At 36.8% G+C, this 27,350-nt stretch overlaps 2 protein-coding genes across 3 annotated transcripts in view; one reads left to right on the top strand and one right to left on the bottom strand.

The window, feature by feature from the left end:
• Window positions 1–9: 9 nt before the first annotated feature.
• LOC142981698 (uncharacterized) lies at window positions 10–10,838 on the bottom strand. Its single transcript, XM_076127774.1, has 22 exons — window positions 10,696–10,838; window positions 10,275–10,333; window positions 9,624–9,791; window positions 8,892–8,910; window positions 8,611–8,640; window positions 8,369–8,398; window positions 7,900–8,284; window positions 7,673–7,813; window positions 7,190–7,587; window positions 6,895–6,996; window positions 6,493–6,608; window positions 6,187–6,292; window positions 5,767–5,879; window positions 5,221–5,406; window positions 3,524–3,711; window positions 2,728–2,852; window positions 2,384–2,498; window positions 1,193–1,352; window positions 945–987; window positions 603–691; window positions 265–283; window positions 10–126 (listed from the first exon to the last, which is right to left on the bottom strand). Exons 1-22 carry the CDS (start codon window positions 10,700–10,702, stop codon window positions 104–106), a joined length of 2,622 nt encoding a protein of 873 aa, XP_075983889.1. The 5' UTR covers window positions 10,703–10,838; the 3' UTR covers window positions 10–103.
• Window positions 10,839–13,084: 2,246 nt separating this feature from the next.
• Sulf1 (Extracellular sulfatase Sulf1) overlaps window positions 13,085–27,350 on the top strand; it is an 82,653-nt gene continuing 68,387 nt past the window's right edge. For both annotated transcript variants that reach the window (XM_076127695.1, XM_076127687.1), the window contains exon 1: window positions 13,085–13,361. The gene's annotated coding sequence lies outside the window, so the exon portion shown is untranslated. The remainder of the gene's footprint in view (window positions 13,362–27,350) is intronic.

Genomic DNA, 27,350 nt, shown 5'->3' with positions numbered 1-27,350 from the left:
TCAATATAATAATATCAAACGTGTTTAATTTCAATAATAACAATCAAAAGCGACGTTTAAAAAAACGAATATAAAAAATAATCGCACGTCAAGAGCTGGCAACTCAGTCTTTTTGTGCAGCACGATCTGTAACAAATGATATCTGTGTTATAAATGACCATTATCCTAACAATAGATAACAGCTATATATTCACTACACTCGCTATAACATAAAGAGAGTGGCAGTTATTAAGAATGTCAATAAAGATAATGAAATTAGCATACCGTCTAAGCAGCGACAGTCCTGTAATAAAACAATGATTACATGAAATATACAGATGCTTACATTTATCAAAATTCGTAAAGCTTTTTTCAAAAACTCCAATGAATACATCAACTTGGTTTGGATTTGCGCTCAAAAGGGATTCAACACAACTACAGCCAAAATAAAACGAATAAAATTTGTCATCATTAAATCATGCCTTTAGCTTGATCATTCTATTAAGAAACCTTAAATCTTGGGAGAACATTTTAAGAGCATAGCGGAAAGGTGACCTGCTAAAATGCTTAGAAGTGGAAATCTACAGTAATACTAAGCTAATAGCTTGTACATAAACTCTTACTGGGTTGAATGGTGGGGGCCGCTGTGGCTTGGGTGGCTCAGCCTTTTTCGGCGCAGATTTAGGCGTGCATGGAGCATCCACTGCACCACCTACAAGACAGTCAAAATCATGATCAAACTTTTATACAACGCTTTTGCCCGCGATAAAACCACGGGCAAAAGCTTTCTATATTATTATGTCTTGCTATATGGGCCAACATTGCCAAGTTTTATCAAAATCCATTCTGTAGTTTCGTCGTGATTGAGTTGCAAACATCCATTTAAACTATTATTTGTTCAGTTACAAATAAGCAAGTAGAAAATACTAATTGCGATAATGAGCTTATTAATTGATGCGGTTTACCTGGACCTACGTTAGCGCCTTCTGTGCCGCTGACTTTATACAACTAGAAGTAAGAAAAAACTTACATTAATATATAAAATCTATCAGCAATCATCAAAGGATTAAAAAGGTACTAAATCGCCGTGGCACTAAAATGTTGTGAAGGACTCGTTGTATTAAGATTCTCAGATACCCTACTGTGTCAGACTGTTGTCAGTTTGACAACTTTATGTTATTAGGAATTTTACTCGAATTATTTGTTAACTTACCCTCCCGTCATCACCAGTCGCAAAAGCAGACGAGAGTGGCAGCACCTCGGGCCCCCACTGTCTAATGAAGTGACCAAGTCGTGCGACACGTTGTGCAGGAGTGGTCGTCGTGTGAGACCCGCCGCAGTAGCGGTTACATAGGTGCTTGTCCGTTTCAGATCTATGAGGTGGGAAGAATCGAGTTAAAGCCAAAGTTTAGGTAAGCCAAGTTTTACTAACTACACAAATCTTGTTAGAGTTCGTTGCAGCTCGGTAAATTAAAGAAGCAGCGACAAAATATTTTGTCGTAAAGCAGGCAGTTTTAACTGATATCATAATGTACGTGAAGTTGGGAGGTGGGAAACTTTTATTTAAAACTTTCAAAAAGTTTCCTTACGTTAAAGTGAGTATTGCTGTAAACGGTTTCAATACCTAGCTAAGTAATCGAAACAGGTTTTCTTTATACTACCCCTTTACCTATAATCCTACTTGTACTGTACCGAAACTGCTAATTTAGACGTGTTGTGGTCTCAAGAAATTTCCGCCTTTCTAGTCGATATAGGAATGGTAATATAGGTACCTAATCTTTTTAAATTAGTCTTATAAATATATACTAAGCCTATACAAGCGTAATTAAATTGTTCACACAAGGTTTAAAAGTCACATCACGTTCGTTTTATAATATGATTCTACCACCTTCCATAGAAGGAATAGTGCAGTTTTAGAGCAGGTAATCATTGCAGTTATGAATAGTATTTTAATAGAGATAATCGTTTGTGTGGTGAGCATTTTATTATAGGTCTGATAAATAATTAATTGATTATATTGCAGCTGTGTTTAACGCCACTCGTAATTTGCAAGCATATCTTTATTTCATATAAGATTGATTAGATTATAACTTTGATATCCTGTGAATTAGACAAATTTAACAACGGTCAACTGCCGCTTTCATTGCACGGTTCTTTAAGTTTATCTTTATCTTTCTTATGTTATTTTATTGTTTTTATTTTACACTAAACTACCAAACTAAATAACTCGATGATCAAGAAACAAGAGTGCTGCTGATGAAGAGGCATAAAGTCAAATTCTATGTAATGGAAAACGTACGCAAATTGTTATAGCTGAGGTACCTTGGTACATCTATGGCGAAATTCAGGATGAAAGATAATGCGATGATCAGATAAAAAAGGAGTTTGTAGTTTTAGAACACACCTGACTTTCTGCGGTGCTTTCGCTGGTGGTGGCGCAGTCATTTGTTTGTCGATGTTCTCCCAGTCGTGCATGTTTCGTTGCGGCAAGTTGCTAGCTTGAGACTTGCGTATCGCATCTGTGCGGGACAATTACTAATGTAAATGTGGCTCAAGCAAATATCAAAGGTGTAAAAAATAATATAATAATCGTTATTTATTGCATTCGCATCGAGAATAATTAAGTCGCTAGAAATTTGCAATCATACCAACTTATATGTTACGGACATAGGACAGAAAGTGCAATCATAGATATTAACGCTAAAATCAAAATTATTAATGGGTTAATCATTTCATTGACAAACTTACCAAGTTCGTAACTGAGATAGGGTTTCATAGACATGGTGGCAGGCAGCGGTTTGCTGGAGCCGGTCGGAGGGGACGGCTCCATATTCATTACGGCCTTCGCGTCGCACGATATGCAGTTCACATTCCTGGTAAAAAATAAGAAAGGATTATCGCATTTTTTAACCCAAAGAATTCTCATATTTCGTCGATAAGTAAACTATTGCATGCAGTAAGTACCTATATGTGATGACTATATTTTGATTTTGATGATTTTATGAGATGAAAATTATTTACCAATATTATAGCTAAGTAAGTATACTGGCTCTGAGACTTGTATATCGAAAGTGTAAATCCCAATACGTATGCATTTACTTACGCGTCTGTCGCTGACGAAATATTATATAAGGAAATGTACATATTAAATTAGAACGAATGTTCAAATTCTTAGAACTCAGCAAGACTCGAGACGGATACGGTAGCTGGTTGAAGGTTGTACTTGAAGGCAACTAAATAATAACTTTTAAAAATAAAATTAGTAAATAATCTGTAATATTAATAATCTGTATTTTTTAGATTTAAAACTTATCGACTTGTAAAATGTATTACGAAATAGCTCCTCAAAAATTATATCAATTCCTTAGCGTCGACCAATAAAACTAAAATTTGTTATCATCATTTTTCCTGCATTACCTAGTTACTTACGTATGTATGTAGAGGCTTTTATGTAAGGTATACAGCAGAAATCATTCTTATTTGTTACCTCCAATTTGTTCTGTAATTGAGCCTTTAAAAGAAGCATAATAATTATGCTACGTACGACAACAATCTCTTCTTGGTGCCGGCGGCTTCAGCCTCGCGCCGTAGTGCGGCCATTTGCTTGAGGTTCTCCTGCAGCTGCTTCAGCTTGGCGTTGAAGAACTCCTTCACCGGAGACAACTCGATCTTGTCCAGTTTCGTCTCAATCTCACGCTGAATGTCGTCCAGCGCTTGTTGCCATAGAGATTCCTAGTATACGCAGAACATTTAAATTTCTTAACTCACTTTCCTTCCTCTTTTAAACACCTTCGTAATTATCTCTGCATCACCCTTAGGTAGACTGGCAGAAAATGCCCCTGGCATTAAGTCCGCCTTTATTCAGAGTTGTATATTAAGTTTAAAATAAATAAGATTAATCTGTAGAGCTTAAATTTTATTAGAGGCATTAAAGTACATTCAAATCTAATCTATCTGTGTTTTCAAAGATAAGAATTAATTGAAGGTGAGAGTTGAACCTTCGGCCAACCAGTGATTAAAACAATAAAAAGGTAAGGATCTATCAGACGTGAAAGAAAACAGCCTACCTACTTATAGGTAGGTAGTGATCGAAATTTGTAAGATTATTTTAAGGAGTGGGCTAAATACTGGGGTATATTTATTGAGAACAATTACATCCATTGTGCCATGGCCCAGTGGGTACAGCCGTAACCTTGGACAATAAGACATTTGGATGCTTCTCACAATCGAATACCGGAACGATTCAGTCTGAGCTGTCAGTATTCAGATAGTAATTAGTTTAATTAACTTGGATAAAATGACTGATTTGAAAAAGTTACGATCAATCATTTATTGTTTCATAGCCAGTCACAATATTAAATTTTCAGTGGCGTGAAACTCTACAGTCGGAATCACCGAGTATGGAGAGTGAAATAAAAATGTTAAATTCGTTCCTTCGGCGCCCGCTAGAGGCGCTAATGGGATTTTCATCCAAGATTTCAAGAGTCGCTAGTTGTAGGAAATCACCCCTCAGATATGATTGCGTTTGACAAGGCACAGAGTATTCTAATTTCACGGACCCGTTCCTGTCTGTGATATGATAATGGGACGATCCCTGGGTGTATCAAGCTTATCTATCTAGTATTCCTAATACAGTTGCATTAAAAATATGTAAAATTAAGTAAGCATGACAAAATTGTAATGTTCAACTCCTCTAACCTACTTAATTATTAAAAGTCGTTTTTAAGTAGAGCACGTAGTGGTTATCTAGTTTATCGTGATCTTAGTTCAGTGACTCGCTTACTTCTCGAAAATGTTCAGGAAGGAAACTGCGGAAGTTTTGCAAAACTTATCTTAGAATTGGCATGATTTCAAATAACTTCTTTGGAAGGGACTTATATCAGTTTCAGGAGTTTGAACACTCCGCGAATAGAGGTAGGAACTGGAACTGCGAAAGTTATCGCTAAAAAGTGGTCTCTAGTATTCATTCTCATTATTTATTCAGGTTTTCTTTTGTCAGTTAACCACTCCGGTTTCTTTTATACGAATGTTTTTCTTGGGGACGACAATGTTAACTATCATGGAGCTATTGGGTCATCCAGAGACGGAATCAATAAAACTCACCGCACCTGATGCTAGGTTACCGATCCTTGAATTCTCTATTATATACTCGATCTACGTATGACAGTGTGTGATAAGATAGTGATGGTAACAGGACTGAAGATCAAATTAAAGGCTGTACTAGTAACAAATGATAAGTACCTGAACATTGAGTTTTCCCAGCGCATGTTCGAGTCCCCGCGAGAGGTCGTCGCAGGCCATCTCGAACTGGTCGTGAGAGACTTTACGCGCCAACATGCGCAGGTCCGCCTTGTCAGCCAGAGCCTCCACCATGTCTTCACGATCCAACTTTATTGCCTTCAGCAGCTCGATTTGTTCTAACAATGCCTGACGAAAATGAGAATTTAATTAGTTCTTGTTGTTAAACTTTTGATTTTTTTTTTTGACTTTTTGTTTCTTGTTAGGTCACATAAATCGAGATTTAGAAGTTTATAAGGACACTATCGAGCATAGAATTTTGATCAAAATATCACATGAAACGTTTTATCCTCATAATATTGTCTCATTTACTCACATGCCGAACTAAATAGACAGAACAGTTAAATTGAAAGAAAATTTGACAAACACGCAAACTAAATAATGTTTTAAACCTAGTGACATCGCATCGTTATTCATCGAACACTATCCATAAACGATTTTAAGAACATTTTCGGGGCATTCTAAACAGTACAAGTAATAAATAGTTACATTGATGTTATGTTGTCTATCCTCTTTCTCAGCCGCGAGCTGCAGCGCTGTCTCGTGCACTTGTGACAGCTGCGTCTGCATCGTGTTCACCGTCTGGAACAGCTGCATCAACCCTGAAAGATACAAAATATAAGTAGTTTCATACCTGTAGTATAGTATTATTTTCAGATGTGAATATAATCAGTAAAGTTTAGACTTTTGTTTCCAATTCCGAGCTTTTCTAACAAAAATATTTGAATAAATAAATAATGTAGTCCTTTTATGTCTGCTGTTGGTGCCGGCGAGTGCAGGTTGGAGACATTGCATCCCTACAAAATGTTTCAAGAACTCTGCAGCATGCAAGTTTGCATCACGATGTCTTGACTTCCGTTATACGTTGATGGAGCTGATGATGTCTGATTATAGATACGTAGAATTTACCTTGTAAGTCTTTAGCGATGTCTGGAGACAGTTTACCACCAGCGGCAGATTGATCCGCTACGAATTGCTTAGTATAATATTCGATTTGATCTTGCATCGATTCCAACTGGAAAATATTAGAATATTCGTATTATCTATCACCGTACAAATTTTGTCTCTAAATAGGTTCAGCGAACGGATGCCGAGTGAAGGTGGGCAGAAACTTTTGCTTTTATACTATTTGTGAATACGATTAATAAAGTTCTAACTCCTTTCCTTTTTAAGTGTATTGTCTGCGTATTGTCAAGTGCCTGTAGACCAACTTACCTTTTCTCTAAGATTGCCATCAGGCGTGAACACAATTTCGCAGCATTGTTTCACCTTGCAAGCCATGTCGTCGAGCTTTTTGCTCATCATTGCTATACTCTGAGCTGTGGCGCCATCTGCCAACAAACCATCAAGTATTATAACACTTTATACCAAAAGTACCAGAACCACGACAGGCACGGATCTCGGATGTGGCATATTTTAACAACGCGCGATGCAATCTATGGTGGCAGTGCTCCTATGTAACTCCTTAAAAACCTATCATTTATAAATCCATTGCGTGCATATACATAATACTTAATAAAGTGCAAAGTTAGAACTCATTGCCGACTCAAAGCCACGCGATTGTACGATATTGTAACTAGTTTAATCTCTAACTAAAAAAAGATATGGATAGAGCACCTGAAGCGCCCGCAGCGCCTGCAGCTTGAGGAGGTGGTGCCATTTGCATTGCGGAGCGGATGGGAGCTATCGTCGGCGGAGGTGCTCCCGCAGGAGGTGGTTCTGCAAATATAACATCAATAATATATAGAGTTATTTTACAACCCAATAAAATATCTTATCAGAATGTCGTATTCAAAATATCATGATCTTGCCCATTTCCGCCCAAGACTTAACACAAGCTTACAAATTGTTAAGTGGAGATGTAGTGGATAAGAAGAAGTCGTAAAATGTGTAGAAAAAATATCAAACTTACCAAACTTCGAGTCCATTTCCTTCATAGCCGTGTAGAATACTTGCGTCAGTTTGTCAAGATCCTCCCGGAGACGTTCCACCACAACAACCAGCTGAGCAAATTCGTCTCTCGATGCGACTAAATCTAAATTTGGTTCCATTGCGGATTGGGCGAACATAATGTTTCCTGAAGGCGCTGTTATTCCAGCGGGCACCATCATTGACTGTGCAGGGGCAGTGCCAGTGACGGACGCGGTGCGTGGGGGCTCGGGCGGCGGCAGTGCCACAGATTTAGCCGGCGCACTGGCTTCTACAGCTGCCCCTCCAGCTATTTGCGCCACAGCAGCTGACACTTTAGCAGCAGTGTCAGCGACAGCTGTTGTTGCAGCATTTGCCGCTGTAACAGCAGCCTCAGCTTGACTACGAATAACGTAATTTTTTGTTAATATTAATTTTTGATGGCGGTATATTAATATTAACAAGTGTAATTGTGTATTAAAGTTACCCTTTAATTTCATTTGTCTCACCGACGAGATCTTGCACCAAAGAGCTTAATTTCCCTATACCTTCCTCCGCTGCTTCCAAGCGAGATGACACATTCAATGAAGTCCACATATCAGTAATAGCTTTCAAATTCGATTGAGACCTCAAAACAGAAAACAAACAATGGTAAAAATTATATCAAAAATCGTCAAAGCTAATAAAAGTGATATTTGGGACCTGTAGTAGTACCTGACTTCTTCTAAAATCTCTTCATTCTTAGGAATACTACCGTAGACTCGTTCCTTCAGATCAAGCACGGTAGTTTCTAACAAATTAAATTTGCTGAGTGTGACTAGTGAGAGTTTCTCGGTGGATGTCAAGCCTTGTCTCGGTGGCATGGACGTGGCTGAAACAGCAGGTTGAGCCGTTTCTTCACCGGGGGTCGGTGCTGGCGGAGGGGAAGGGGCTTTTGGAGGGGGAGGTGGGGGTGGAGGTGGCGCGGCAGGAGCAGGAGCTGCTGCCGGTGGACCCGCCGCTGCTGCTGGTGACGGTGACTTTGCACGTGCTGCAGATCGGAACTCCTTAGCCGAGAATGGCTTTCCAGCCGGCGCAGACTTCGGCGGTGCGACGGCAGCTACAAAAAATGATAGGGAATATTAAATGTATTTTTATGTTTCAGTTATCAAATATGGAAAGTAGGTGTGTCTGTCAATCTCACCTGGCGCTTTTCCCTTTGTAATGCGTTCAACTGAAAATAATATAAACCTTTTAGTCAGTACATTCGATGTGTACTTTTTTACTGAGGACGTATTTAGACTTACTAAGTATGTTCTCCGTAAAAATGTAAGTACCTCAGTCAATTATATAACTGAGATATCATAGCATTATACTCCTTCTTCCTATTATTGAAATATTTCTTAATAACTAATTATGTTTGTGAATAGATTTGAATGATCTTACCAACAAGAATAGTTTCAACATCCTCGGGTTCTGCAATGTTACGAAAGTTAATAATTAATACAGTATTTTAATTTATATGCATTTTTAATGTATCCAGTTAATATAAAGAAAAATGCTTAAAAACTAAATAAGTTAACAGGTGTAAAGATCAGCAACTGAGCACCAACAACAACAAACAAAATCCAATGACTTTCTTGTATTATTTTTTTTTCTAAAATCTATACAGATCATTTCAAAAACTTACGAAGAATAAGCTTGTCTAACCATTAGAACACGGTTACCTTGAACTTTTCCATCCACCTGAAACGTAAAATAAAACAGCTTGTAAATAGTAAAACAGACAAATATTTCTAAATATCATTGCCAAGCGCTCCATACTAAGACCTGGGCTAGGACATTTATTTCATATTTTGTTTCACGAAATTCAAATTAGCAGGTCCTATGGATTATAAAACTTGCTTAGTCTACTTATTCCATCGAATCAAGCATATATTAAACCTGGGTGTATCTAAGGCCGGTCTTCGTGTAAGACAGGGGTTCCCTACCTTTTTTTAGTCCGGGACCACTTTTATATTATTCTTGTTAGCAGGAACCACTACGTAAGTATATCCATACTTCCATACTTAATGCGAAAGTAACTCTGTCTGTCTGTCTGTTACTCAATCACGCCTAAACTACTGAACTAATTAGCATGAAATTTGGTATGGAGATATTTTGATATCCGACAAAGGACATAGGCTATATATCATCACGCTACGACTAAAAGGAGCAGAGTTCCAGTAAAAAATGTTACAAAAGCGGGGAAAAATTTCACCCATTCTCTCTCATTGGACGCAAGCGAAGTTGCGCGGGTCAGCTAGTTAAAAATAAAGTGTAATAGTCATCATGAAAATTTAAAATTTTAAAATCATTCGCGAACCATATTTTGAATTCCACGGACCACTGGTTGGGAACCACTGGTGTAAAACAACGAATATGTTTAATATATTGAGCAGTTATTTGTTTCAACTGACCTCGATGAGGAACTCGTTGATAGCTATAGTCGGCGCAGCTTCAGCCTGCCTGCCGACAGGTAAGGCAGTCAGGGTGCCTCTCAGCTCTATGTTCTTGTCCAACACACGCAGCTGCTGCGCGAGGCAGTGCAACACTGTCTGCAGCATGCAGAAGTCCACCACGCCAACCTATAGGAAATATAGTTGAAATAATCCAATTAACTAACCCCCGGTCTCTAAGGTATACATTTAAAAACTCATACAAAAAAAAACGCCATTGAATAAATAAACTACCATTAAATGTACTCAGAAACCGGGGGTTAGACAATCATACAAGGAGCTCGAGGCTAAGTAAACAAAGTCGCGTGGATCGATCTCTCAGGTTAAGCTACACTTGCCGAGGTTGGTCTGTGGATGGGTGACCATAAACTTAACAGAGTTACTTCGTTTTTCGGAAGGCACGTTAAATTGTGGGTTACGACTGTCATTTTTAAACATCTTTGATAGTAGTCACCACTCACCAGTAATGTTTTACTTATTACGTATATTGCAGAAAGTATAGCCAGATATTAACGGGTTTTAACAAAATACTCCTCGTTTAGAATATGTATGTAAGTACTTAAAATTATCCATATTATGTCAGTAGAATAATAAAGTTCGGTTTATATTTACCTCTGGCGTGCCGATGGCTAGGTCAATCATTTCCGATAAGTTGATTAGGATACCCTCCTCTGTGCGTAAGATAGAAATAACAATTTTTACTGCAGCGAATAAACTTTACTTAGCAATTATGAATTAAATATTATATTGCTAGATGAGAACTCTACGGGTTTGATTTAAGAAGGAATTTAGATTGACTAGCAGCTACCCACGAATTATGTGGAAAGATATCTTGGGATTAAAATATCTTCTATTATCCCAGACCAGGTAGGTATCATTGCAACTAGATATAAAACTTTCGGTATCTGTGAGTTTATACAATACTTATTTATTAATTCTCAAATATCTTTTCTGGGGTGAAATAATAGTGGACAAAATAGCAAGATCGAACACGATAGTAATGAGTATCACGATCAAGTAACTTTTTGTTTACCTGCCATGTTGCTGTTTATGTTAATTAGTCCTTAAAAAATAAAATTCAACGTTGATTCCGATACAAACTAAAATAGATCGAAAATATTCGCAATCTAGAAAAAAATTGTAAATATTTTGCAAAATTTCATCTTTAGACATACAGTGACGTATTATTGTTTGTTTATTTTTTTTTAATTCTGACACATTGCTGCATATTTATGTTCTCTGTGGTTCATGATTCAGCAAAGAGATTTGTAACCAAAAACCACAATAGTATGTACCTAATTGGTATAGGTCTAGGTTTTCTAGGTTCAAGGAATGAACACTATATTCAATGTTGCCTTCACCGAGTCGTTTGACGTAAGCCGGCTTTAGTTTAATCCTCTTATGCCGTTTATTATAGAGTGGCTAGTTAGGGCCATTGTAGGTAGCTGCGACCACTATAAACTTAATCAAGACAGCAGTTGAAAGTAACTGAAAACTCGTCGGAAACAAGCAATTAATTGTGAAGAAGGCAAGTAAGTAAATAGAGTTTATATGAACTTTTAACTTCTACTAGAACCGAATCCTAGTTTGAACAGGATACCCCAGACTGTTTTATTTTAAAAATAAAATATTAGTACGAGGGCTATGTGCACAGGCTCGCTCGAGTTTGTGGACTTGGACTTTTTGCTTTTACTCTGAGCGAGGAAACTGAGACCAGTATTTATAGCCCAGTTTTAATATAAATTTTCTGTCTGCTGGGATTTGTGATCGGATAATGTAGCCCAAATTAATAGGTACTAAGATATGGTTGTATGTGACTCGCCAAAGGGCAAGTTTAATGTGCGGGCAATATCAGTTTATGTAAATGGTGATAACGGTTTCCTTTTAAAATGTCTTTTTTTGCTGCTTTCAATACAATAGGCAGTAGGCAGCCTCACGCAAACTATTAACGATCGTTTTAAAGCCTAAAACCATTAAAATTTAGGTGTGAATGACACCTGATGCCTGCAGTATATCACGTAGTCATGAGTATACATATAGTGTGGTAATCTTATCACGTAAGCGATCGTGCTATTTCAGTTTTCCATGAACGGTTACATCACTCAAAACAAATTCCTTAGTCATTATTAGAGGAAAAACTTCACCTTTTGTTCTCGGCCGACAGTGCGAAACTGCCGCCAGGGAGCACCTTTAAATTATTGGCGAAGTCTATGAATAGAGGTACTCCCGAGCTCCTTTAATAGGATTTAAGAGTTGCGAGCGGTTTGCGGGTACTCGGACTCTATTTTAAGCCTGGGGGTGCTGACTTTCTGAGTGCTTTGCCGTGTCATGCTCGCGTCGACACCGCGTCATACTAACTCTGTTTCGTCTTTCTTTGAGCACGAGAAGCTCTTAAGGAACATAAGTATAACACGAACGAGTCGGTCGTTATACATGATTATTTGAGCACAGTCTAGAGTAAATAAATAAACCACTGAACTGCTACCGCGCCGCGGTTTCTCATTGATGACTATCTCACCGCAGCGCGCACAACTCGGAATGTTCGCGATATTTACGTAATTCAAAAGTTTTTCATTGCAGATTTATATGCACGTACTTTGGAACTTTGCTGGAGTTGTAAGCTCGGATCTCAAATTAGGATATCGTAAAATTTAATGGCCAACAGTTTGCGTATTTGCTGAATAACGGTCGACCTAAATTGTTTAATTGTTGGAATTAAACCCAAATAGTTCTACGAATTAATTTGCGTAGTCTCCATTATGGACGGATGTAATCTCACAGGGTGGCATATCGGTGAAAATTGAGTTTGTTTATCTGATCTGTTTCAGTCAACAACAGCACCGCTCAGCTTGCTCGATTCTGTATTAACAAATATTGACCTAGGATGTTCTTAACGGAGATAAAACGAGAAAACAACGAGTAATTGAATTTAGTACTGGGAAGCGACGGGTCAGTTTGTATCGGTGATTACAAGCTAACCGCTAAAATGTTTCCTATGTTTACTCGCGTCATTATCATCGGCACGAATGTTTCTTCGCTCGCTAGTCCTTTAGAAAATAAAGGTTCCTAGTATTGTTGTAAATTACGAAGCTGGAATAATAGATAATCTAGTCAAATTGCGGTTTGCTTCGTGCGAGCGCGTATCCTTCCCATGCATCGTATAAGTGCAATAATACGCCAGGTATTGTGTAGAAGTATACATATGAAAGTATGTAGGGGCTGTAGAGGATTCCCGCGCTAAGCAGAGAAGTCCCGTACCTGTCTGTTCGAATGTAAAATGTTTAGTTTGGTTCACATTTCGGCGAAATGTGAGGCTTCTCATATTTTTTTAACCGGCAGGTGACCGGGTGCGAGAGCGGGACGGAAGTCTCGGGCCGAAAGCTCGAGGATCGAGTGTATCCGAGATAGTCTTGCGTCGGCTCGACTGGGAGCCGACCGCCTCGCGTTACGTCGCGCTCGTACAACTTCAAACGTCAAAAACTTTACGTAAATATTTAAACCACCTGTGGTTGTTAGCTAAAACTGTTAATAATATATCAGTGTATTTAGCAGCTTAATAGCCAGTTGGGAGTCTATGTTTAATTTAGTTGTTCATATAAACTAACCAGTTTGGATAGGAATAAGATCGTGTCTTCAGTTTTGTGGAAAGCATCGGTATCGAGTGCATGCCAGGAAGATCCTGTTGCACCTTTAATAACGGTGAGTATTTTTAAACTTACGACACTTTCTTATTTTCGGAAGTTTGATTTATTCCCCTCTTTATTTCGTGCTGTTTCAAAAACTTCTTTATTTATGGTTCATAAAACTATCTTGACCTCTCTAAGATCAAAGGTGTATTAAATATTCTGTTACTTATGACTGGACAAACTAAAATCTCTAAAAGTGATTTTTGTCTATTGGACAGTACACAACATCCAAAGCGTTGATAACTAACTCGTAATATCATAATGATTTCTTCGATATACGTGCTCGTTATTTCGCGAATGTAGAATGTAAAATAAATATTTCTCATTGAATAATACATTTCGATCTTAATTAAATATTTACAAAGGCCTTTTTAACTAACAAACATAAAAATACCCACCTAAAATACAAATTTATCTACGTTCAATAAACCGCAGTGTAGAAAAATAGATTTAAATAAAACAATGTGTAAAAAAGAGAGTGTCTTGCAATAATCGTGTGGTTACAATGTAGATGAAATCTGGGAGATACACTATAGATTTATAGGTCTAGACTCAGATAGCTACCAGCGTTAACATCTAGATGTGTTGCGGTTACCTCGACACGAACAAATGCACCAGTTCGCTGTGTTAAATGTTTCGTCGATGTTTTACAATTTATCAGGCAATCAATCCTTGGTGATCATGGTGAAATAGATATTTTAAACTGAAATTTTTCCGTCTTGACAACTGATAAAGATATTTCTTTTATGCCAAAATAATGCAAAAAAAAAAATGCTAATGCTAGATAAAAAAAAAACTCATTAACACTAGGCTAAATAAAATAGTAATTCTTCCAATGCTTTTAATAATTTCCGAAAATACCAAAGCAGAAAGAGTTTGAGATCAAGGCTATGATTTGTATTGTTAGAAATAAAAACGTTTAAAGGAACAACCGCAACCCTTCAATATGAGATAAAATGAAAAAAGTGCAACAAGATAATTTACAAAAGATAACAAACAGGTGAAGAACTAAGGCGTCATTGTGTCTAACATGTTACTGATGAATAAACAAGTGCATCGTAAACGAGAACCGTAAAGAGAGTGCTTTCATTTTAATATTTTAATAAAAAAAGTTTTTATGGCCCCCGTAAACCAGGTACGGAACGTCAAGAATACGCCCCAAATACTTTTATGAATGAAGAGTTTAAACATACATATTTTAGCAACAACAAGACGCCAAAAAATACACGAAATAAAGTTGGTTATATTCAGATATTGGTAAAACTAATGGGATCTTAATTTCAAATTAATGAGACGCAGGTCATAAGTAACTGCACCGCAAAGCAGAAAAAGTGAGTCATCGAATTATTTTGATGTATTCTTAGAAACCTGAAGGAAGGAAACACGGATTTTGTTTTTGAGCTATAAAGGGATAATAATGTGCCTAAACTGTATTTTAACATGAGTAATCGGTAATAATATGTCCAACCAATAAATACAAGAGAGAAATACAAGACCTTGCATCTCACATTTAGCAGATTTTTTAAAGACAACTCGCTCATTAAAAAATTATCTTGTGTCGTGGGTACTTTTTACAATAATACACAATTACAGATCAGTCATTTTTTTTTCAGTTCCTATGATTGTTTTTTGGTTTGAATTTTCTGGCTATCTTGTGAGTGTTATAGATAAAAGATATTATAAATAATGATCGCATGGGCAGCTAAGTGTTGTCGCTAAGCCATGCCGCTTTTTCCGGAGTTCTCACGGTGCGTACGAGTGACGGGTTTAAGAGCGGCCGACTAATTGCAGATAATGCGCGTTTAATGTGTTATGTTATGCATTTTAATATCTACGTGCGTGTCATATTATGTAGCTTATGTACCACAGGATCCAGTTTTGATCATCTTGTTCGTACCATCACTTGTTTAGAGATCTTTATTGACGATTGATAACCGTACAAGAATCTCTAGAAATGCTATATCAGGGATCTGAGCGAATAGCTTTTATTAACAATTTATTTTGCCTCTGTAGCATTATTTTGATATCAATTTAAACTAATGTTACATTTACGAACTGTCAAAATTTACCCCATGTGGAATACAGATATGATGTTGCATTCCTCTTCGACATAATTCAAGTCCCGCATCCCCCATGTCGAATGGCGGGGCTCCAGCGGCGGCCGACAAAGACTCCACAATGGCCCGATTGAATGACAATAGGCCTGCGCCACGGTCCACCGGCGCGCTCCTCACTTCACTGCGACCCTGGTACAACGACCCATTAGATAATATCAAGTTGTATAAATTTATGCTCATTTTGACCCACTTTACGTTGAAATAATTTTAGATTGTCACGGTCGGAGGTCAATTCTGGATGCGTTTGTTAAATATCTGTGACCCATTATTTAAGTAGTCCGGCCGGACATTATTGATAGATGTGATCTTGACAGAGAATCTGGACGAGATATACTGCAGACTTTGTACAGATTACATAAAATAGCTTTTGAGCATACGCAGAAATAGAAAGACAAGATTTCAACGAAAGCTTACTTGGTTAGGTTCAAGCTTTGTCTTCAAACAATGTAGTTATATAGGTCACGTAAATTGTCCTGTTTCACCTTTATGAATTATGTTGCTTTGTCTCTGTTTGATGTGCGGTTTCGTTCCAAAAATGTATGAATATTTAATGGATTTATAACACTTAAAAATGTAACACGAAACATCGTTTTATCTGGAGCATTACGTAGAATCTTGCCTGATACGCTAAACAGACGAGATAAGAATAATGATTGTGTACATTTATGATGCGAAAATGTTAAGACCTATATTTAAGATCAGATAATCGAGAGGTGAATTAGTGAACACAGTGCACGCATAGTTAATCACGCACGAGTTGTAAATGCAAACGATTCATAAGAGGTCGTAAGTGTCGTAACTTAAACCCTCGTTCAGCCTCAACAAACTTAACATGCAAGTTACACTTCCATTATAATGACGAATGTTTTAAAGAGCTAAAGTGTTTGTTTCTATTCACATTTTTCCATCACTTTTTCGGTTTTTTAAGATCTTACACGAAAGCTTTTTGCGTCTGTTATATGTACTTTTTCGAAATTTATCCATATTTTGATAAACAGTAACAAAGTATTGTACAAAATCTTAAATAACTAAACTCTTTAAAAATGTTTTCCAATCAATGATGCTAAGCTTTATTCCGTGAAGTATTCGAAGACCATGGGAAATACTTTAACGAAAGTGAAACGCGCGGTAAGAAATACTGTTCAATATTTCATCACTTGCACTTGACTGCCTCTGCCGACTAGCTATCTGCTGGAGGTACGTTGAAAAGAGACCTGGCACCAGAGTAATTGTCTGATAAGTATTACGATTAGGATTACAAGAGCTGCAAGCAATCTTTTATGTAGATCAACGATAAAAGTGCAATTTTACAACCAGTCTGACGGCGATTGCCTATGAACACTATGTTTAAGTGCACTTCTCAATATCCTTATTTGCGTAATTGTATTAAACTAGGATAATCTTCTGATACATAATAATTTTTCATATCGCAAACCATGAAATTTACCATTTTATTATTACGATAAGTATCCTTATCGCACAAAACAGATAGATTTGATTTAAGGCTTTACTCAGAAACCACGAGAAGAAACGGTAATACGATGTTCTGAAATAATTTATTTCTTTAGCGATAAACTGGCGATAAGTTTTTGCGTGCGTCGCAAGTTATCGCGTACTATAAATATAATTCAAAGAATAAGAATATTCATGGTTGTCATCAGTTAATTGATTCTTGATCTTTGACTTTCGACTTGAGAGGGTGTGTCGTTGACAAGCTGTCTTCAACAACACGCGATCTTGTAATACAGCTGCGAAGATGCAAATCCGTTGTATTAATATTAGTTAGCGCCAGTTCCTTGCAGCCGCTATGGCAACTGTTTTTTATAAAGCAAAGCATAAAACCAAAAAGTACGGTTAATAATTATTTGAGATTAACGAACACGCAGCAGGCATTATTAAAAGTCGATTATGTTGCCAAATTGCCTTCAAATAAAAAGAAAGAAAACAGTTTGTTGCCATTATTTCACATTATAAGGAATCTCGCACACTGTGCGAGTACAATAACGATCTGAGGCCGTATTGATGCGGTAAATTATAGGAAACTGGTTACGTTTCTGCAAAGGAAAGACTCGCGGCGACTTCACATCTCTCCTTATAAGATTGATTTATTTTAATACAGGTTTTATTACATTTTGGTGGTCAGTATAAAATATGCTAATTGCATTTAAAGCCAAGGTAAAAATTAACGCAGAAGTTGACTGTAATATCTGTCTTGCAAAGTAAATCTATACTTAATATTATAAAGCTGAAGAGTTTGTTTGTTTGTTTGTTTGAACGCGCTAATCTCAGGAACTACTGGTTCGAATTGAAAAAATATTTTACAGTTGGATAGCCTATTTTTTGAGTAAGGGTATAGGCTATATAACATCACGCTACGACCGACAGGAGCAGAGTACGAGTAAAAAATGTTATGAAAACGGGGAAAATTTTAACAACACGTGACGCAAGCGAAGTGGCGCGCGTCATCTAGTGAATTATAATTTGAAATGACCCTTTCAATTGACTAATTCAAGTTATCCCACCTGTAAAATGATTCCTTTGTAATAATGCTTCAGTGCTCACTAGTTTCACTGCTCACAGTGCTATGTTTCAAAGTCATACTCAGATGAATATTCAGTGCTTAGAACGTAAACTAAGACATCTTTTGAAATGTGCTCATAACTGCAAGCGTGCTTCAGCAAATATGAATACAGATTATACGTATGCAATACAACGTTGTGATCAAAATGTCATCGCTTTTGTAATTTTATCTGAAACCTTTGTAATAAACCAGGACCTGTAAATATTATAGTTATATGTAAACATAGGGCTCATTCAGCTAGTTTCTGCCCGCGGTTACGGCTGCGTGAAAAGATCTGATGGGGAAAAGGTATGCTTTGATATTGATATAAACCATATTTTATCAAAACCCGTTCTGTAGTTTTGGTGTGTCTGAATAACAAACATCCAGGCAAACGTACAAACCTTCGTGTTTTTAACATTAGTAAGATAAATACAAAAGTATTATGTAAAAAGCTAGATGGTTTAAAATAGAAAGCAGTGTAATATTGCAATGTTATTCTTTGTTGTTTATGGCACAGCAAAATGCAAATTTGTAAAATGCGTCGCCGCGTCGCTTGCTTTACCACCCTTATTTATGACTAGTTCAACATCTTGGGGAGTCTAAATAGCTTACACGAAACAACAATTGAATAACTAGGTGTATTGTAACAGGACTTGTTTTGATGCTTTGATACAAATATAATAAAATTCTGTAAAAAATAACCTACTCAGATAAAATTGCGTATCTTTTTAAATTATTCGTAATAATAGTTAATATTATATTTAACATCTTCATTACTTTGCCTCTCAAATATGTCTTCAAACTAAATGCCGGTCTCACTATAAATAGTTGTTAAGTTGTTTATGAACCTATTAGTTTTTGTTTGGTGTTTTTGTCGTGAACGAGCTACCTGTCCATTTTTAAACGTATCTACCACCATAAAGAAGAACTAATTAATTAACAAGATATGAGGAAGTATGCTTGTTTGATTTATTTCATCGTAAAAAATATTGGAGAATAATAAACGGTTCTTCATAAATAATACAACGAGATTGATAATTATAGTGTAATTAAACAAACATTTAAGAGCAAAAACTTGCGTACCGTTGCATCCGATAATTACAAAAAGTGTAATACATTAAGAAGACGAAGCGCTTAAAATATAAAGTGCAACTTATTCTCGATATTAGGTACTCTGTATAAAATATCAAATAAAAAACTACGATCAATGTGTTACCAACTTGTCTGTAGTTCTCTCTGGGCGTGTTTGTCTATTGCAGGGTCGCTTATCTAGGTACACATTCTTATCTTGTCTATGGCAACAGTAGCACGACTCGCGTCCGCCATTTATGGGACTTCTCCACCTTATCGGCCGCTCAGATCTTCTTGGATTTCTCAGGGTGCCCATCCATGCTTATATCGCTGAATATTCACGTTGGGTAAAACTTCACAAATAACTTTCTCTTATCTTGATTTAGTTTACTCTAGCTTGTGGAAATATATTTATGGCTACTTTAAATAACTGTTGTTTTGTTCCGTTGCACCTTTATGTATGTCTACTTTCTTTATTTTGTTTTATACCTAAATTTTATACCTAATGGCTATGTTTAGTAAGCAGTTTTTTTTAGTTTCTTGCAAGTTAACAGAAACGTTTTATGATATTTTACTTAAAATATGATTAGTTGGAAGAAAATTTCCCATTTCCACATCGGTTCGCGTGCAGGCATGGCTCGTCTTCATCGAAATATTAACGCATTACCTCTGAACGCCGCCATAATGCCGTACGAGAATATTTTCCGACATTTTATCGCTTATTTATGAAGATTCTATTCATGAATTCTCGAGACAAAGGCGTATTTCTGTTTGTTGGTGGATATTAGATTTTTTACGTATCATCTGAATTGGAGGCACGTCTTTAGTATTTTGGACTTGGCGCTACAATTTTGCGCTGAGATACGAGTTTGTTTACTATTAAGATGATTCTCTCTTGAGATTAAATTAAAATAAAATAAAATAAATAAATGTACTTAACCCATTAATGTCCCAGTGCTGAGCAAGGGTCTCCTCCCGTAATGAGGGAAGGGTTAGGCCTTGAGTCCACCACGCTAGCCAAGTGCGGGTTGGGGACTTTGCATGCCCTGAATAAATGTTTTAAACAAATTGAGAATTACATTCATTTATTTTCATTTGTCGTAAATGCATTCTGGTCGCATATTAAGTTGCTAAGCTCATCTTATTTTAAGGTAAAAATTGAAAGTGATTATTGAAATAACATTTTACCTATGTATTTAAACAGTGGTTATAAAAGGAACATTAATTGTAAGCACGGCTATCTACGAGTAAGCATATTATTATACTTCCAGGCATAGATACTCCTTTATTCATTTCTATAGCAAATAAATCGTGACTCAGCGATGGTCTACAAAAAGAACATATAAAGCAATAGGCAATTTCTCATGAATACCTAAGAAGTAATTACAGCGTCTTCGATAAATTAGCCATTACATTTGATAGCTTCATACGGATTCTATTTATAGGGGAATTCTCAAACGAGTACCAGTATAATAGTGATGTTCGTCTTAACCGTGTCGGTAAGGGCGCCATCCCTTTTTTATCGTGTTGAGGCGCTGAGCCAGCGGCGAATAACAAAAGAATGCTTCGTGTGGTGAATGACTCGCGTTCCCCCATTCATACCTGTCCTCTCTACCGAGAAAAGTAACAACCATTCTTTAATATTATTACTATTGTTTATTATAGTTAGTAGGTCTGTCGTTTTGCTTTTGTTTGTCAAGTGCGATGTTGGCCTGTTAACAGTTCTACTTGAGATACTATTGTTATGGAGGTGGCAAACATTTATGGTTTCTTATAATCTGTAAAACCTTCCGATTTTATTGTAATAAAATAATCCTGCAGATGAGGCTAGTAAGACAGTATACTTCAATTTATGTATTTTATAACCATTTTGACCAGTATCTTAGCGATAATACTGGCTGTTACCGGCTGGGCATAAGAGTTTTATTTAAGACGTAGCCATCACTGACATCAACGAAGAAAAGCGTGATCCAATAAAATTTTCCTCTCGTTTTGTAAGAAAGAACAAAGTGCTAGCTATATTTTATCTAATAACAGTGAGCGGAAAAGATTTATTACCGCCTTCCTACCGGTAAAACCAACTGATGGAATTATCCCAGAATCTATTAACGGTAACGTAATTTGTGAAGATCTGGATGTTTCAATTTCAAAGTATTCGTGAAACTTTCAGAGATGAACTATAAACTGCAATAAAAAACATTTGCATCTATTCCTGATTAATTTCTTTTAACACTTCTAAACCAATTGTGATTACTACTCATCTGTAAATCTATTGTTAGATCATCTTGGCTACCAGCACTGGGTGGAGTATGGTTGCATATTCAATAGAAACAATATCGGTATAGTCACTCGGGTCGTTCAATGTTTAGACTAGATCTTGTGGCGCCCGCGCACGTGTCGCCAGCTGTTATGCGCTTACTGAGAATGTTTACACTGTTGTGATAAAGAAAGTAGGTATATTAACTGATACGATAGTATTCTGCATATTCAATCTGACTGTAGGCCATAACCCATGCTATTGATATGGTTATTTGAATCCTCAAAATGTCTCCGAAACTAATGCTTGTTCTAGATGTTGCTTAGCTAAATCCTTTTTCTTAATATTCCCTGTTATAATAGTTAAGTATAATATGATCACGATTTCTTTCCTACTTTCCGATACTTCAGTAAATTCCAGTAGCATGGTATTATTTTGTTTCGATAACCCTCTCGCAGTTCAATGTTATCAATATTTATAGCTTCCAGGAGATATGGGACTGTTAGGTGAGAAACGGGACCTCTAGGATGCGCAATTAATTACAATACATCAAATAAATTATCATTTATCGATGTTTAGGTATCTGTTCTGAACATAATGTGCATATATTTCATCCTTGTCAGGTACGTTAAAGCAAAAGGTTATTTAATTACTTAATTAACCGTGTATGCTAATTTAGCATCCATTGAACACAGGTTCTCGTAAGCTTAGGATTGCTTAATTATTCAAGATTTTAGATATTTATGTTTCGACATTTATGCACACGTTTAGGTTATTCGCAGTAGAATTAAGTACCTACTCGTATTTAACGCGGCTTATCTCATAAACTATCAGTACGGTAGTACTATTACTTATTCTGTGCTATCAGGCAGGAATGTGCAATAACAGGATATTTTTTATTTACTATGACTGAGTGTAGTCGTATGTTAGGCATTAGGCAGCGACAGGTTCTTTTGAGGTCGACGTTAGTTTAAGTTGTTTCAAAGGTTATGTGAGCGATTCGGGCAAAATTTGCATCATAATAAACCTCTTCGTTAATTACTATGCAAATTGATGGCGCCAAATATTATGACGGATATCAAACGTGGAATGCAGTTTTACTATACCTAACCTAACCGCGGAATAACAGGTTTACTACATCTAGACGAGCTGAGCACTGGAACTTTTTATTACAATTTATTTTGTTCCAGTTCTTTTATATTGACAGGTAATAAACATTCTAATAGCCAGTTTATGTTATGGAAAAGATTATTAAAAAACTTGATTATCCTTTTAAACGTTTGGTGGCGATATTAAGTCTCTCGCAGGAATACCGGCGATCCTTTTGTGGTTTATATTTTTTGTAGGCGTCGTCATAGGAGAGGGTGACAGATATGGCGAGGCGTAGGGAACCATGGACCGAATAAGGAATACCGACGTGCTTGAATAATTAATTAATTCCGATTATTGCACCGTCCATACTTCCATTTATTTTCTTGATGACTCCGATGCGAGAGTATTGAAATTATATTTTTTATTCGATGTTATTTTATGATGCAGCACTTTTATGAAACCTACACAAGTACACATACTAGATATGGATAGATGCCGTGTATAATAATATCGCTGGAGTTATTTCACGTACAATTATTATAATAGATCTGAAATCCAGTTTATAACATTGGTTATTTCGAGTAGGTACTAGCTCCACCACTAAATCAACTCTAATTGACATCTGCCGCATTGTATTAAAATTAAATTCGTATTCATCTATCTGAATGACTGAACGTTAGCCAAATATGTGTGCGGTTATAGAGCAACACAACAGAGTGAGGATACAGTAACATTGTAATAAGTATGAGAGCCGCTGGTAGGAATATCCCTCGGAGCGCTGGGTACTTATCGGGTGGCCGATCCATCGTCGGGCGCGTGTAATGGAAAACCGTTGTAGCCTCCACCGGCCGTCTCTCAGCGAAATGCGATCACATTCACCTTTCATGTGCCACCCAATATACGATAATCCCTTATACTTTTACATTGAATCACCCCCATTTACTGTATACGATTTTTTGGGAGACTATCGTTATCATAAAAGCGTTCATATGCGTGCCCACGTAATGTTTAGTCAGAGTTATGTAGGTATCTAATGTTAGACATTTCTCAGGATGTGGACCACACAATTGCTCTTGTCCGCCTTTCACATCCTGTCATCATTCTTGTTTAAGTTGGTCCACTCTAATCTAACCGATCTGAGACGTGTAGTCCTGCCAACATTCCTGAGGCGAACCAACGTGCAATACCGACGAAATATGTTCAACATTCTCGATTCGTTACGAAACGTCAGATAGGCGCTGCCGAAAATTTAAATTCCTATTCGGAATAATCCCACGCTGAGGGAAGACCTCGGAGAAAATTACATTCCACATTTTGCGCGTTAACACGTACGGATATTATTATGATACTTGATCATGAAACCCTTACGAACCAATTATGTTGTGAGTAGAATACTACGCTTCTCATTGAGTCTTATCTTAATCCATGGCTATTTGAGGCCCGCAACAGTTGGAGCATTGTAGGCGGTAAGTTTACAACAAGTGTATAATTGGATATGGGCGCTAACCTGTGTGCTCGCTTAACTAACCGTGACTATTGTGTTGTACTCAACACATACCAAATAAAATGTTCGAATGCTACTTGCCTACTGCTTTTGGGTCGAAAAATTATGTTTTAACAATAATATTTGTTAATAAAGCAAATGAAATTTGCAAACATGCCAACAAAACATTTTATAATGCAGTTTTTCTGTCTGTAGAAATGAATAGTTTTTACTTGTAAATTCTGACTGTAAATGTTGATATGTGTGACACCGGCTCATGTTAAACAGGCTTAAATAGGGAAACATAAAGTGTGTAACCACTTCCGTCGAGTTTCCACACATGAAGTAAACCATAGAAAATCTGCTCATTTATGGCTCAGTTTCAATAGACGATCGGTGAGTTTCGTTATGTGTGGCTGATGTTCTCGCCTTTAGCTATGCTTCGTAGATAGTTAATGGCTTCTCGTTTCTAAAAGCTGTTGCACAAATTGTTCTGTGGTACCACGCGGCTATCGCGGCCAATCTGTAGTTTAACACATTTTAAAACTGATAATATTGAGAACGGTAATGCATAAGTAACATTCCATTTGGGCACTTTAGACAGTCATAAAATTGCATTTAATAAACTTGGTCTTATACATCATATATGATCGAAAACTGAATATAGGTTAATGAGTTCTCTGAATCTAACTGTGTCGGAAATAATTAATCAACATGCAGTATTTCAATCATTGTTAATAACTAAATAACAGTTCGCGTGACTAAATCTTCTGAATAAAGATGGATAGCTTCCGGATAATTGATATGCTTCACAGTCTGAAAGCAGGAAGAGAACTTTGTGTGTTATCTATAGCTGTTTTAGCTCATCCTTTCCTTTCGCGATAGGAACGCGGATCTGAGCCTGACTTGAATATATTCGCCTTTATTACACTCAAGATTCTAAAGACAGTCAATTTTTTTGCTGCACTCGGCCTTGGTGTTTTATATCAAATGCTATGCCTAGATCCGTAGTATTCAGTCAATTACAAAAAATCTAAATTATAAATTAATCTCGTGCTGAGATTTTTTATATATCTAAATGCAAATGCAAAAATAGTTACTGTATTGTTTTTGCTCAGCGATTCATATGAAATCGAACATGTTAATTAACTTACTCATTTTTTCCGCTATGATGTCGCGTGACGCATGTACAACGATGATATGTAATGCATTTCCAATGGATATTTCTCATAAGATCTAAAGCACACGTTTTAAGACACTTAGGTGAAAATGTGTGATTAACATGAACTTAGGCTCCAGCAACCCGTGTAAAGTTCGCCGGATACACGATAAAACCCATATTTAACATCGGACTTAGTATCCTTACACATGTAACCTTTTTGCGTGACAACAAAACCCGCGACACCAATTTGTCTGACGTGTGACGTGCAAACTTCCTCGTATAATTATAGGCTAAGCTTACAAAAAGCCCTCTAAATATAATCCGGGCGGTAACCGTAAACTCCGCCGGTGTAATATTCCCTCCAGACGTACGGAGAATCAGCGTGTCTTGGCGAATTTATCGCGAGAGCCAAGCCTTAATTAGAACAGCAGGTGTCCGGAGAAACTGCGAGTGCCATTCTTACATCCCATTGTTATAAACAACCGAAACGTTTTTCACGTCGCGCCGCTGCTTTCTTACAATTAATTCGCTAATGTTTGCGAACTTTATTAAAACATATTTCTTAGAATTTAAATAATGACAAAAGGTAAGACAAGTGGAGTATGCGTTTGCATATTTCTAAGTTGACAAAGACGATTTCGTAAGGAGATCGCTTATTATGGAAATCCATGATTCACACTCAAGATAAACTAACGCGAAACTCCAACAATAACATTTCACATGTCACCGGCAGATCCCAAAGCAAATATTTGGCAAGGCGTTGACAAGGTGGATATTAAATGGCCGGTATCCTCCGGAACCTTGAGGGGTTTCTGAACACCTCCCGTCCTGAGCGAAATATTCCATCCTATTTGTGCGCTCACAATACTAATTTTACGAACATCAAATTGCGTAAAATATGTCGTCGCCACTCTTCTCTATAGAGATTCGTTCATCGTGATTTTTGTTCACTTCTACACTTCTAACTTGTAACACCCATTACGGGTGTTTTAAAGATCGTTACCAGAAAAATGGACTCAAAGTTGGTTTTATAGGACATTTATGAAGACATTATTTTCCCAAATTAATGGCAACCACACGGAACTTTCTTGAAAAAGCTAATGCTCAAACATTATTTTTCCTTAGGAGCGTTTCATTGGGCAAATGGAACGTTCACAATTTGATACTGATTTATACTAGATAGTTGCCCAATGAAGTTCTTTACGTGAACTAAGACGATAAGTAGATAATGCTTATTAACTCAATGTATAAATTGTATAATAACTTAAAGTTTACCATCAATTTGTCATAAGTTTATATGTTTAACGCGACATATTTTAATAATGACGTTAATGTCTGATTTTATTTATTCTTGTCGAACCGCTATACTATTTCACCGCTGAGCAATCGGTGGATTGTAAATAACATACGATTAAAGTGCAGTTAACGTCAGCTCATGATTACCTGCTTCCATACTTTACAGCTTAACTAAATGACGCGGACGGTTAACTTGACGTTGCTTCATTTACCCGCCGTGTGTCGCTTCTATTAGTTGAAGGATTATACAAACTTAGGAGGTCTTAAGTGTATATAATATCGACGTAAAGTCCATCAACCTACTTGACATTGTAAATATACTTAAAGCAAAATATTAGAAGTATCAATGGAAAATGTTTACTGAGAGTCTGAGTTTTGGTATCTATTTTCATTTGGCAAGTTATCAATTAAATCTATTTTAATAAGTTCAAATGTATTCCGTTATCAGATAAGCATTATGAGTGGAGCTTGTGAAATAAATCATGAAAACAAAACGGAAGTGCATCAACTCTTCGTATCAAAATTCGCGTCTGAGTTTGGATTCAAGTCTATGTTTGGTGCCTCTCTCCGTGGACCGACTTGTTTGACGACCGGCCGTCTGCCGATATTACATGCAAGCCTTATACGGGACGAATAAATAGTCTTATCTAAGGCGAAAGACGTCGCTAGATCATGGCACTTAAGGGCATTTTCTAAAAGAAAAACTTTGCAATCATTGGCGTTTTACCGCTTCGGATGCATTTGATCATTAGATATTTATGACTTGGAATAAGATCTCTTTAATATGCAACCAATGTGTTTCTGAAAAATGTGAGTTAAATTGTTAGGTTGTTTCTTTAAGCAATTTGTCAGATAGGTTTGTTTAGTTTAAATTTGTATTTTCTGTCGGTCCGCGGAATAAACAATCTTGTTTTTTTCAACTCACATGTAGATTTTCCGAATGGTACATATTTCACACGCT

The sequence above is a fragment of the Anticarsia gemmatalis genome, chromosome 2, assembly GCF_050436995.1.
Source record: "Anticarsia gemmatalis isolate Benzon Research Colony breed Stoneville strain chromosome 2, ilAntGemm2 primary, whole genome shotgun sequence".
NCBI classification, from domain to species: domain Eukaryota; kingdom Metazoa; phylum Arthropoda; class Insecta; order Lepidoptera; family Erebidae; genus Anticarsia; species Anticarsia gemmatalis.
This window is presented reverse-complemented; position numbering and strand designations above follow the sequence as displayed.

Coding starts and splice junctions, on each gene's coding strand:
- LOC142981698 (XM_076127774.1), bottom strand. Junction 8,399..8,610: donor TGTTGAAACTATTCTTGTTG/GTAAGATCATTC, acceptor TATTATTTTCAG/TTGAACGCATTACAAAGGGA. Junction 6,997..7,189: donor GGAAATGGACTCGAAGTTTG/GTAAGTTTGATA, acceptor TTATATTTGCAG/AACCACCTCCTGCGGGAGCA.